Here is a 12,768-nt window from a genome sequence, read left to right on the forward strand (position 1 = left end):
TAGTTGACATATTATAGTGTGTACACACAACTATACACATTAGGTACACATTTAGTTGACATATTATAGTGTGTACACACAACTTTACATATTAGGTACACATTTAGTTGACATATTATAGTGTGTACACACAACTTTACACATTAGGTACACATTTAGTTGACATATTATAGTGTGTACACACAACTTTACACATTAGGTACACATTTAGTTGACATATTATAGTGTGTACACACAACTTTACACATTAGGTACACATTTAGTTGACATTATAGTGTGTACACACAACTTTACACATTAGGTACACATTTAGTTGACATATTATAGTGTGTACACACAACTATACACGTTAGGTACACATTTAGTTGACATATTATAGTGTGTACACACAACTTTACACATTAGGTACACATTTAGTTGACATTATAGTGTGTACACACAACTTTACACATTAGGTACACATTTAGTTGACATATTATAGTGTGTACACACAACTATACACATTAGGTACACATTTAGTTGACATATTATAGTGTGTACACACAACTATACACGTTAGGTACACATTTAGTTGACATATTATAGTGTGTACACACAACTTTACACATTAGGTACACATTTAGTTGACATATTATAGTGTGTACACACAACTATACACATTAGGTACACATTTAGTTGACATTATAGTGTGTACACACAACTTTACACATTAGGTACACATTTAGTTGACATATTATAGTGTGTACACACAACTTTACACATTAGGTACACATTTAGTTGACATATTATAGTGTGTACACACAACTTTACACACCTGTTCCCAGTAAAACCTTTGGCACATTTGCAGTGTCCAGTCTCAGGGTGACATTTGCCTCCATTGTGGCAGACACATTCCTGGGCACAGTTGGCTCCGTAGCGTCCCTCAGGACAAAACTCCGTGCAGACGGAACCCTTCAGAGAGGAAAAGATGTCCAAGTTTAATGACTCCAATTGACCTTGGACTGTTTGATTTGGGTAAGAACATTGATTTAGTTTAGTCTCATTGGGAGCAAAGTGGAATGGTAAAGATTGCAAGTGTATTTGAAGCGTACCGTCCATCCAGGAGGACATGCACACACCCCTTTGCCCCTGCAGATGCCTCCATGCTGACAGGGACATCGCGCTGGACACTTCCTGGAGCACACCTTCTCACAACTGAGGACACAACAAAGAATATAATACAACTTCATCTTCTTCTACTTTATAATCAACTTTGGGTTTTTTCGTACACGTAGAATTGTGACTTTGTGTTGGAAATAAACTAAAAGATGCTCACTCACACGACTAATTCAAATGATGACAGCTGCGAGAAGCAGGCCTGACGCACTAACCCTAACCTTAACCCTAACCCAGTCACGTCACTAACCCTAACCCTAAACTGACGCATGCAGTCACGTCACTAACCCTAACCCAGTCACGTCACTAACCCTAACCCAGTCACGTCACTAACCCTAACCCTAAACTGACGCATGCAGTCACGTCACTAACCCTAACCCTAACCCAGTCACGTCACTAACCCTAACCCAGTCACGTCACTAACCCTAACTCCTGACTCACGCTCAAACATTCCACCACCATAGGAGCTTGTGGAATGGAGTTATCCTTTTCCACCACAGGGGGGCGACATCAGCGTGTAGTCATGCTCAGACTCCAACGTGAAAGCTTTGAATCAGTTGGTAATGACATCTGATCATCAGTATAGACATCTGATCATCAGTATAGACATCTGATCATCAGTATAGACATGTGATCATCAGTATAGACATCTGATCATCAGTATAGACATGTGATCATCAGTATAGACATGTGATCATCAGTATAGACATGTGATCATCAGTATAGACATCTGATCATCAGTATAGACATCTGATCATCAGTATAGACATCTGATCATCAGTATAGACATGTGATCATCAGTATAGACATGTGATCATCAGTATAGACATCTGATCATCAGTATAGACATCTGATCATCAGTATAGACATCTGATCATCAGTATAGACATGTGATCATCAGTATAGACATCTGATCATCAGTATAGACATGTGATCATCAGTATAGACATCTGATCATCAGTAATGATGTCTGATCATCAGTATAGACATGTGATCATCAGTATAGACATCTGATCATCAGTATAGACATGTGATCATCAGTATAGACATGTGATCATCAGTATAGACATGTGATCATCAGTATAGACATCTGATCATCAGTATAGACATGTGATCATCAGTATAGACATGTGATCATCAGTATAGACATGTGATCATCAGTATAGACATGTGATCATCAGTATAGACATCTGATCATCAGTATAGACATGTGATCATCAGTATAGACATGTGATCATCAGTATAGACATGTGATCATCAGTATAGACATGTGATCATCAGTATAGACATGTGATCATCAGTATAGACATCTGATCATCAGTATAGACATCTGATCATCAGTATAGACATCTGATCATCAGTATAGACATGTGATCATCAGTATAGACATGTGATCATCAGTATAGATATCTGATCATCAGTATAGATATCTGATCATCAGTATAGACATGTGATCATCAGTATAGACATGTGATCATCAGTATAGACATGTGATCATCAGTATAGACATCTGATCATCAGTATAGACATGTGATCATCAGTATAGACATGTGATCATCAGTATAGACATCTGCTCATCAGTATAGACATGTGATCATCAGTATAGACATCTGATCATCAGTATAGACATGTGATCATCAGTATAGACATGTGATCATCAGTATAGACATGTGATCATCAGTATAGACATGTGATCATCAGTATAGACATGTGATCATCAGTATAGACATGTGATCATCAGTATAGACATGTGATCATCAGTATAGACATGTGATCATCAGTATAGACATCTGATCATCAGTATAGACATGTGATCATCAGTATAGACATGTGATCATCAGTAATGATAGTTTGATGGCGAGTAGCAGCGTTTGCCGCCAGGCTCCGCCCACCACAAATAGCTACTGACTGATTGAACACTTTAGGGTGTTATTGCATTTGTACCAATTCTGATCAAGATGTGAATTTGTGGAGCCGGGTTATAAATGTTGAACATTTGTGGCGAACCCCAGTTTGGCACCATGCCCACATGGGTAGGCAACATTCCTTCGCAATTGATCATCGCCCGCATGTCTGGCAGCTGTCATTTTAACTCACTTGCTAAAGTACAAAGATTTTGGCCAAAAAATGGCTGACGGAAATCGATATGATCGACTTCCTGTATGGAGTTTAATTTGTGTATTAATTACGAAAGCTTCTATTAAACACTAAATTGATATAACTGAATTTTTTGCGTTTGAATTTTGTGAACTGAATTTTTTTTTGGACATCAAATTATGCTGACAATCTCAATGAACAAAATGTGTGTTTAAAAATGTAGTGTTTTCAAATTCAGTGTAAAAAAATCAGTGTATAAAAATTAAGATTATAAAAATGTCAGTGTAAAAAAATTATTTCAATCTATAAGAATTTTGTGTACAAATTGTCAGTATATAAAAAAATCTGTAAAAAAAATTCAGCGTATAAAAATTCAGTCTTAAAAAAATTCAGTGTATAAAAAATCAGTGTAAAAATATTTCAGTGTATAAAAATTTTGTGTAAAAAATTCAGTGTTAAAAAGTTCAGTATATAAAAAAATCAGTGTAAAAAATATTTCAATTTATAAAAATGTTGTGTAAAAATTGTCAGTATATAAAAATTCAGTGTTAAAAAATTCAGTATATAAAAAATCAGTGTAAAAAATTATTTCAACGTATAAAAATGTAGTGTAAAAATTGTCAGCGTTTTAAAATCCAGTGTAAAAAAATTCCGTATACAAACATTCAGTGTATAAAAATGGTGTGTTAAAAAGTAGAGTATATAAAAATATTTCTTACAAGGTGCCGGTGAAAGTGTCGCGGCACGAGCACTCCCCGCTGGCTTTATCGCACCTTCCTCCCGTCCCACACTTGCACTTCTGCACACAGTTCTTGCCGAAGGTGCCGGCGGGACAGGCTTCCTCGCAGTAGCGTCCGATGTAGCCCGGCGGGCACTGACACGCCCCCTTGCCCGGATCGCACAGGGCGCCGTTCTTGCACTTGCACTGCTGACCGCAGCGTGGACCCCACTGCTTGTCGCCACAGGCTGAAGGGAGAAGGAACACTTTTCACTCCAAGACTTACACAAATCACATTCCAACCTTTTGAATATATTTATCATTTCTTGCTTTTATATCAAGCCACCAAATTGGCTGATACCGGGTAATGATCATGTCGAATCAAACAGTACAATATTTTCATACTTGGCAGTTCAGTTGCAGACTTGGCACCGGCTTAAGTACTTGGCGAGTAAACAAGCACTCAAGTCGGACTGCCCCTCCATGCCAACAACAAAGTATGCCTGAGAGAAAGCGTTCCAAAGTACAGTAAGGCTTCACATTTCAAACTGCGCTAGCTCGATGCTAACTTACATTGGATATGTCCTATTCATGCCACTGATTAGCATTAGCAATTTTACATGGCGACTTGAACACCTTCAAAATGATAACTAAGATGCGAGTACAACACTCACAGTATTGGACGTATACTGCAGTGTAACACGTGTAAGAAACAAATAGTTTACACTTCTTTGAAAAATAGGTAGAATATGCTTTGAAAATAGGAAAACCTGCACGGTAGTAAAGCTGCAATATGTGAAGCACGATGTGGCAAGTAGCGACTGGAAACACTTTGTCGGGCTCAGCAAAAGACGAAAAAAAATCATTCACAAGAACACACATTTTTTTATGCATTCTAATTTGTAATCATCTAAGATGGCCAACAATACTCCGTTTACATCTTGTGACCTCAATAGCGATATTGTCATTATAGGCGCTAACGCTGAGGAACTACTTTTAGTGATCACAGAAAGCTAACTAACTCATACGGACATATTGATCTGCTGCATCACCTCAACGTTGGTGAAAGTTAATTGTGGATGATGAATCATGTCTCTCGCCTGGAGAGTAGAAGTTAATTGTGGATGATGAATCATGTCTCTCATCTGGAGAGTAGAAGTTAATTGTGGATGATGAATCATGTCTCTCATCTGGAGAGTAGAAGTTAATTGTGGATGATGAATCATGTCTCTCATCTGGAGAGTAGAAGTTAATTGTGGATGATGAATCATGTCTCTCATCTGGAGAGTAGAAGTTAATTGTGGATGATGAATCATGTCTCTCACCTGGAGAGTAGAAGTTAATTGTGGATGATGAATCATGTCTCTCACCTGGAGAGTAGAAGTTAATTGTGGATAATGAATCATGTCTCTCACCTGGAGAGTAGAAGGTTGTGACCATAAACTTTCAATTCAACTTAGACGCTGTGTTGGTGTTGACAAGAAAGACACGAAAAGACGCTTGTTGTGTTTACACGGCACAGTTATATTATGAGAAACTCACTGTTCAAAATATTTTATTATTGAACAATTAACATTTACTACCACATGAAGACACACACAAAGGAAAATGAGTACGGTTGAGTACTGGACTTGGAAATTCAAATGAGAATGGTAGCCATGCTTAAATAGTGACCCTTGACCACAATGACTCTAAAAGCTTGTAGAAGGTTTTTCCAGAGGAGTGTTACAGCTACAAAAGTTAGGATTGCTTTGAGATTTCTAACGCTCCACACCCCAACACGTTTGGTTCTTTAGGTGTGCAATATTTACAAAGGATGGCCAGAATGTAATACAAGATTCAAAAGAATAATTGTGACGTTTGATATGCTCAGACCTTCCAGTAAAACTCCTCCTTCTAGTCCAACTACAATAATGCAGTCGACTATTTGTTTTTCTAGCTTGGCACTTGAACAGTCACACTTCCTTCATGCACCAAGAGTTTGGACCCTAACTCCACGTCTGGTTAGCACATGGTGATGTCATGGAAAACACTTTTTCTCAAAAAAAGGCTGGATTAGTGACACAAGAAATCTGCATGTTTAGCCACAGAGAAATGAAAAACAGAACACAAATTGAGCTTTTGACTGGCCCAGACCTGAGAGTGGTCTCAGCAGCAAGAGGATTTGACTGACCCAGACCTGAGAGTGGTCTCAGCAGCAAGAGGATTTGACTGGCCCAGACCTGAGAGTGGTCTCAGCAGCAAGAGGATTTGACTGGCCCAGACCTGAGAGTGGTCTCAGCAGCAAGAAGATTTGACTGGCCCAGACCTGAGAGTGGTCTCAGCAGCAAGAAGATTTGACTGGCCCAGACCTGAGAGTGGTCTCAGCAGCAAGAAGATTTGACTGGCCCAGACCTGAGAGTGGTCTCAGCAGCAAGAGGATTTGACTGGCCCAGACCTGAGAGTGGTCTCAGCAGCAAGAAGATTTGACTGGAGATAGAAATAGAATAGAAAGTACTTCATTGATCCCTGGGGGAAATTGAGCAGGAGATCACAAGAAATGAAGAACAGAGCTGAGAGTGGTCTCAGCAGCAAGAAGATTTGCATGGAGATCACAAGACGGACGCTCACACAGGGCTTGGGTTTCAGTCGCACGACTCAAGAGGTCCACCGGGAGGTGTTTTGGGACATTGGCATCATGTGATACTCCATGAAGAGGCTCAGTTCTCTCAAACTGAGGAAGGTTTCCATGGCCACCTCAGGGAATGTTCTATCTTTCAATCATAGCTAATCGTTGTCCACAACAATAACAGCCTGTAAAAACTGTCCCAGGACCCCCAACTTTTTTTTTCTAAAGCCGCTGCTCCCAAAAGTAGATCTAAATTTGTTGGGAGGGGCCTATCCCCAGGTGCATGTCTTTGGAGGTGGGAGGGGCCTATCCCCAGGTGCATGTCTTTGGAGGTGGGAGTAAGCCGGAGTAGAACCCACGCAGTCACAGGGAGAACATGCAAACTCCACTCAGAAAGACCCAGAACCCGGGGATCGAACCCAAGACCTTTGTATTGTGAGGCACATGCACTAACCCCTGTGCCACCGTGCTGCTCCTAACAAAACATCCTGCCACCGATTTTAAGTATGTCAATATAAAGAATCAATGTCATCACCCACTCAAATGTTCAAACTCTTCATTTTAATCAAATGTTATTAGTATATTTAACCTACTTACAGTTATATCTAATCTATTTACAGTTATATCTAACCTACTTACAGTTTAACAGATTAACAACCTTGTCAAATGATATGAGTTAATGTGTTAACCACAAAATATTCTAATTTATTTAACACATAAACCTTAGGCTCAGGTCAGGCTAACTAGAAAAATAACTAGCCATACATTCTGCATAAGAAGAGACTCATAAATAAATTATGCATTTTTTTGGACATACAATCATTTAGTGCTAAAATAAATAAACAATAAATAATAATACAAATGTTTAACTAAACTGTCAAAAAAATTAAAGTGCAAATAAAAACAGCTTCAGAACTTTAGTCATCATTTTTGCCCTTGAGAAACTATGACTTTGTTTGATATTGTCATTACTGCCACAAGTGGTGGAAAGGTGTATTACAGCTGAGTAGCGCATGTACAGGTATATTTAGGGGGAGAACAGGTATATTTAGGGGGAGAATAGGTATATTTAGGGGGAGAACAGGTATATTTAGGGGGAGAACAGGTATATTTAGGGGGAGAACAGGTATATTTAGGGGGAGAATAGGTATATTTAGGGGGAGAGCAGGTATATTTAGGGGGAGAACAGGTATATTTAGGGGGAGAACAGGTATATTTAGGGGGAGAATAGGTATATTTAGGGGGACAACAGGTATTTAGGGGGAGAACAGGTATATTTAGGGGGAGAACAGGTATATTTAGGGGGAGAACAGGTATTTAGGGGGAGAACAGGTATATTTAGGGGGACAACAGGTATTTAGGGGGAGAACAGGTATATTTAGGGGGAGAACAGGTATATTTAGGGGGACAACAGGTATATTTAGGGGGACAACAGGTATTTAGGGGGAGAATAGGTATATTTAGGGGGAGAACAGGTATATTTAGGGGGAGAACAGGTATATTTAGGGGGAGAATAGGTATATTTAGGGGGAGAACAGGTATATTTAGGGGGAGAACAGGTATATTTAGGGGGAGAACAGGTATATTTAGGGGGAGAACAGGTATATTTAGGGGGAGAACAGGTACATTTAGGGGGAGAACAGGTATATTTAGGGGGAGAACAGGTATATTTAGGGGGAGAACATGTATATTTAGGGGGACAACAGGTATTTAGGGGGAGAACAGGTATATTTAGGGGGAGAACAGGTATATTTAGGGGGACAACAGGTATTTAGGGGGAGAAGAGGTATATTTAGGGGGAGAACAGGTATATTTAGGGGGAGAAGAGGTATATTTAGGGGGAGAATAGGTATATTTAGGGGAGAACAGGTATATTTAGGGGGACAACAGGTATATTTAGGGGGAGAACAGGTATATTTAGGGGGAGAACAGGTATATTTAGGGGGACAACAGGTATATTTAGGAGGAGAACAGGTATATTTAGGGGGAGAACAGGTATATTTAGGGGGAGAACGCCTACGGCTAGGAAACACTGTTATAGGGTTTAGATGTTGGCTTTTTGATGTATGATTCACAATTGTTATCATCAGCGGGGGGGGGGGGGGGGGGGGGTCTACTGTATGTATTCATTGTGTGTAAACATAGATATGGTGTTCCACAGGGATCAGTATAAGAACCCCTGACATATTATCCACCTTCATTTGCAGCCTGGAGAGGTTTTACTCATTTAAAGCTAAACCCACAAAATGAATAATAATGTTCAACTTTATCCTTTTCCCACGCACTAGAGCATATATATTATATATATATACATTATTGACATGAATATCTCTCTCAAACACACCTAGCTGTGGTGCACTTACTTTGAAAGTGAAATTGTAATTGTGTGTGTGAAAGTGTGTTTTATAATCATGTCTTTTCAAAAATGTGTTTTATAATCATGTCTTTTCAAAAGTGTGTTTTACAATCATGTCTTTTCAAAAGTGTGTTTTATAATCATGTCTTTTCAAAAATGTGTTTTACAATCATGTCTTTTCAAAAGTGTGTTTTACAATCATGTCTTTTCAAAAGTGTGTTTTACAATCATGTCTTTTCAAAAGTGTGTTTTATAATCATGTCTTTTCAAAAGAGTGTTTTATAATCATGTCTTTTCAAAAGTGTGTTTTATAATCATGTCTTTTCAAAAATGTGTTTTACAATCATGTCTTTTCAAAAGTGTGTTTTACAATCATGTCTTTTCAAAAGTGTGTTTTATAATCATGTCTTTTCAAAAGTGTGTTTTACAATCATGTCTTTTCAAAAGTGTGTTTTACAATCATGTCTTTTCAAAAGTGTGTTTTACAATCATGTCTTTTCAAAAGTGTGTTTTACAATCATGTCTTTTCAAAAGTGTGTTTTACAATCATGTCTTTTCAAAAGTGTGTTTTACAATCATGTCTTTTCAAAAGTGTGTTTTACAATCATGTCTTTTCAAAAGTGTGTTTTACAATCATGTCTTTTCAAAAGTGTGTTTTACAATCATGTCTTTTCAAAAGTGTGTTTTATAATCATGTCTTTTCAAAAGTGTGTTTTACAATCATGTCTTTTCAAAAGTGTGTTTTATAATCATGTCTTTTCAAAAGTGTGTTTTATAATCATGTCTTTTCAAAAGTGTGTTTTACAATCATGTCTTTTCAAAAGTGTGTTTTATAATCATGTCTTTTCAAAAGTGTGTTTTACAATCATGTCTTTTCAAAAGTGTGTTTTATAATCATGTCTTTTCAAAAGTGTGTTTTATAATCATGTCTTTTCAAAAGTGTGTTTTACAATCATGTCTTTTCAAAAGTGTGTTTTATAATCATGTCTTTTCAAAAGTGTGTTTTACAATCATGTCTTTTCATCCGTGCAAATGGCTCACAACACAAATCAATGAACCAATAATCTTCTTTTTCTGGCCTCTCTCCCAATAAGCCAAGTTATAATATTTCCAATTTTCCATCTCCTCCTTCCTGCTTCATGCACTTGGGAAGCTCCAAAAGCTTTGAAAGAGAGAAAGGTGTGGTGGTAGAAAAGCAGAGAGGAGAAGGGAGGTGCAGAGGGAGCGTAAGGCAAGATGGAGAAAAGTCAGAGAGTGGGCTCATTTTTTCCATTTCCTCTTCCCACCATCAACTCCTTCTCTCTCTTTTTGCCTCTGCACAGGACAACAATGAAAGAAGGTTGTGGAAAGAGATGCCTTTCACACCTCTGCCAAGTCCACTGTGACCAGTCCACTGTGGACTGCTGTGACGAGTCCACTGTGGACTGCTGTGACGAGTCCACTGTGGACTGCTGTGACGAGTCCACTGTGGACTGCTGTGACGAGTCCACTGTGGACTAAGGCAGATGTACATGGACATCCTTCATGGACATGAGAAGCACTTTGTGACAAGTTTTTGAGTCTCACAAATGGCAGAAAATCCCAAAGTGGAGAAGTTGTCTGCAGGGTACAATCCACAGTGTGGCCCCCAGGGATCAATAGTCAAACCCCTAACGTAAGCATCGTACACAATCCAGATGAAGTACCCTAAATTCCGGACTATAAACCGCTCATTTTTTCCTACAATTTGAACTCTGCGGCTTATAAAACGGTGCAGCTAATTTATGGATTTTTCTTCGTTGACAGCCATAATGTCAATATTAAAAAAAAAACACTGAAAATGTGTGTAAGTGTTTGTGCTGTGGCGCCATCTTTTGGACGAGTTTGCTCACTGCACGTGCTGCAGCGCTACATTGCCCTTCTGTTTAGAGCTGTCAACCGGAACTACAAGTGCTGTTTCGTAGTCATCCATAACGTTTCTACTCGTACAAATTCTTCATTCATCACTCCAAGCAACGTTTGTAAGTATTACAATACAACTAAACAATTATTTGTTACTAAACCTTCCCATGTGTGATGTCTGTTTTTTCATGTGTATTTGTACGCGCTATTGTAATGTAAAGAAGCTAGTGTTGTTTGCATTAGCTAATATGCTAACACGTTTACGAGTGTCTGTGTTAGTATTATTAACTTACAATGGCATTCATTTTGTATTGTTTCACTTTCACAAACTTCTCAGTAAATTCACCAAAACATCACTGGGGAGTTATGGAGTCTGTTTAGCTGATTGGAGAGCTAGCTTGCGCAGCCAGTGGGTCCATAACTTCTGTTTTGGTTGATCAGCCGTTTTACTGCCGTGTTAGAGATACCGTTTGGAAACAACTAAGGTGTGTAAATAAACATTTACAGAATGTTTCTGTGTAAATAACTAATTTCACAACATCTGCGACTTATAGTCCCGTGCGGCTAATATATGGAAAATATTTTTTTTCACCTAAAATCTAGTGAGCAGTCTGGAAAATACGGTATCTGCTAAATTTATTAGCGGCTTTTGTTCGTTTTTCTTGTCTCACTTTCAGCCTTTGCCTGTCAGGAGTAGCCACAGCGAGTCAATTGCATGATTGGTTGAGATGAGTTTTATGCCTTTTCTGATGGCCACAAATGGGAGCCATGCCTGCTGCCAAGACGGGTACTATTTCGTTACAGCGGTCATATTACTAAGTGGTTTACATTCAAAAATCCTAATAGGAGTAATATTCTACAAAAGAAACACAATAACTGTAATCAAGGGTGTCCCAATACAACTTTTGGGCTGCTGATACGATACCGATATTGGAGCCTTGAGTTGGGAATGATGGCGATATGAATCCGATACTATACCAGTTTTTGTATTATTTTGTAGTGTGCAACGTTACAAAAGGCTTGATCAAGTGAACTGACTCAAACAGAGAACAAAGAGTATCAAAAACCCTAACCTATTTATTATTAACCGCCTGAAATGGACTTATGCTGTCCTTAAGGTCAAGTGGAGTGGTCATAGTTGTGGCCACAATAGACAGCAGCTTTATTATTGTCCATTCTTAACATGTACAAGACACATAAGAACTGAAATGATATTTTCGGCATAAGAGCAGACGTACGTTACAAGACGGGACCGCCAACGGATCAGCCACTTACAGCGCTCCTTAAATAATTCATTAAGTTAAGATCAAGATGCAGATCATTGAGCGATGTCACTGGATACTTTGTAATATGCTTTAGTACGTGTAAGTAATATGCAACATTAGTTATTAGGGCTGTCAAGTGATTATTCAAAACAATTCTTGTCTTCTCATATTTGAGGGATTTCACCCGGAAGACACGCGTGTTGTTACACGGTCTCTGATCACCATGAGAGGCGGACAATTTCGCTTCAAAACACAACTTTAGATACAAAGGTGTTGGACAAAGGTTCTTATCATCAAGTTCAAACTAGCATCTTAAAGCAAAACCCGTAGACAAGAATGGACAACAAGCAGAGGAGAAGACCACGTCAATGTTGTCAACAAAAGTAGCAGAGTTCAGTTCAAACACTTGCCTTTGCTAAACCCATCCATCCATCCATTTTCTACCGCTTGTCCCTTTTGGGGTTGCGGGTGGTGCTGGAGCCTATCTCAGCTGCATTCGGGCGGTAGGCGGGGTACACCCTGGACAAGTCGCCACCTCATCGCAGCCTTTGCTAAACCACCACATGTAAAGCACTTAACATCTGTCAAGACCAAGTCCTGCAAGAAGATGCCCACCACAGCTGAAGACCTTGGAGAGGCACAGGCACAGCAAGAAGAAGACCTTGGAGAGGCACAGGCACAGCAAGAA

General features: G+C 38.9%; 1 protein-coding gene across 2 annotated transcripts in view; it reads right to left on the reverse strand.

Moving 5' to 3' along the window:
• Positions 1 to 12,768, reverse strand: part of LOC133660465 (platelet endothelial aggregation receptor 1-like) — a 618,594-nt gene that overhangs the window by 534,045 nt on the left and 71,781 nt on the right. For both annotated transcript variants that reach the window (XM_062063981.1, XM_062063980.1), the window contains exons 6-8: positions 3,972 to 4,218; positions 1,092 to 1,194; positions 815 to 951 (exon numbers count right to left, since the gene is read on the reverse strand). In XM_062063981.1, the coding sequence (XP_061919965.1) occupies positions 815 to 951; positions 1,092 to 1,194; positions 3,972 to 4,218 (487 nt within the window). The remainder of the gene's footprint in view (positions 1 to 814; positions 952 to 1,091; positions 1,195 to 3,971; positions 4,219 to 12,768) is intronic.

This window comes from Entelurus aequoreus, linkage group LG11, assembly GCF_033978785.1.
Source record: "Entelurus aequoreus isolate RoL-2023_Sb linkage group LG11, RoL_Eaeq_v1.1, whole genome shotgun sequence".
In the NCBI taxonomy this organism is placed as follows: domain Eukaryota; kingdom Metazoa; phylum Chordata; class Actinopteri; order Syngnathiformes; family Syngnathidae; genus Entelurus; species Entelurus aequoreus.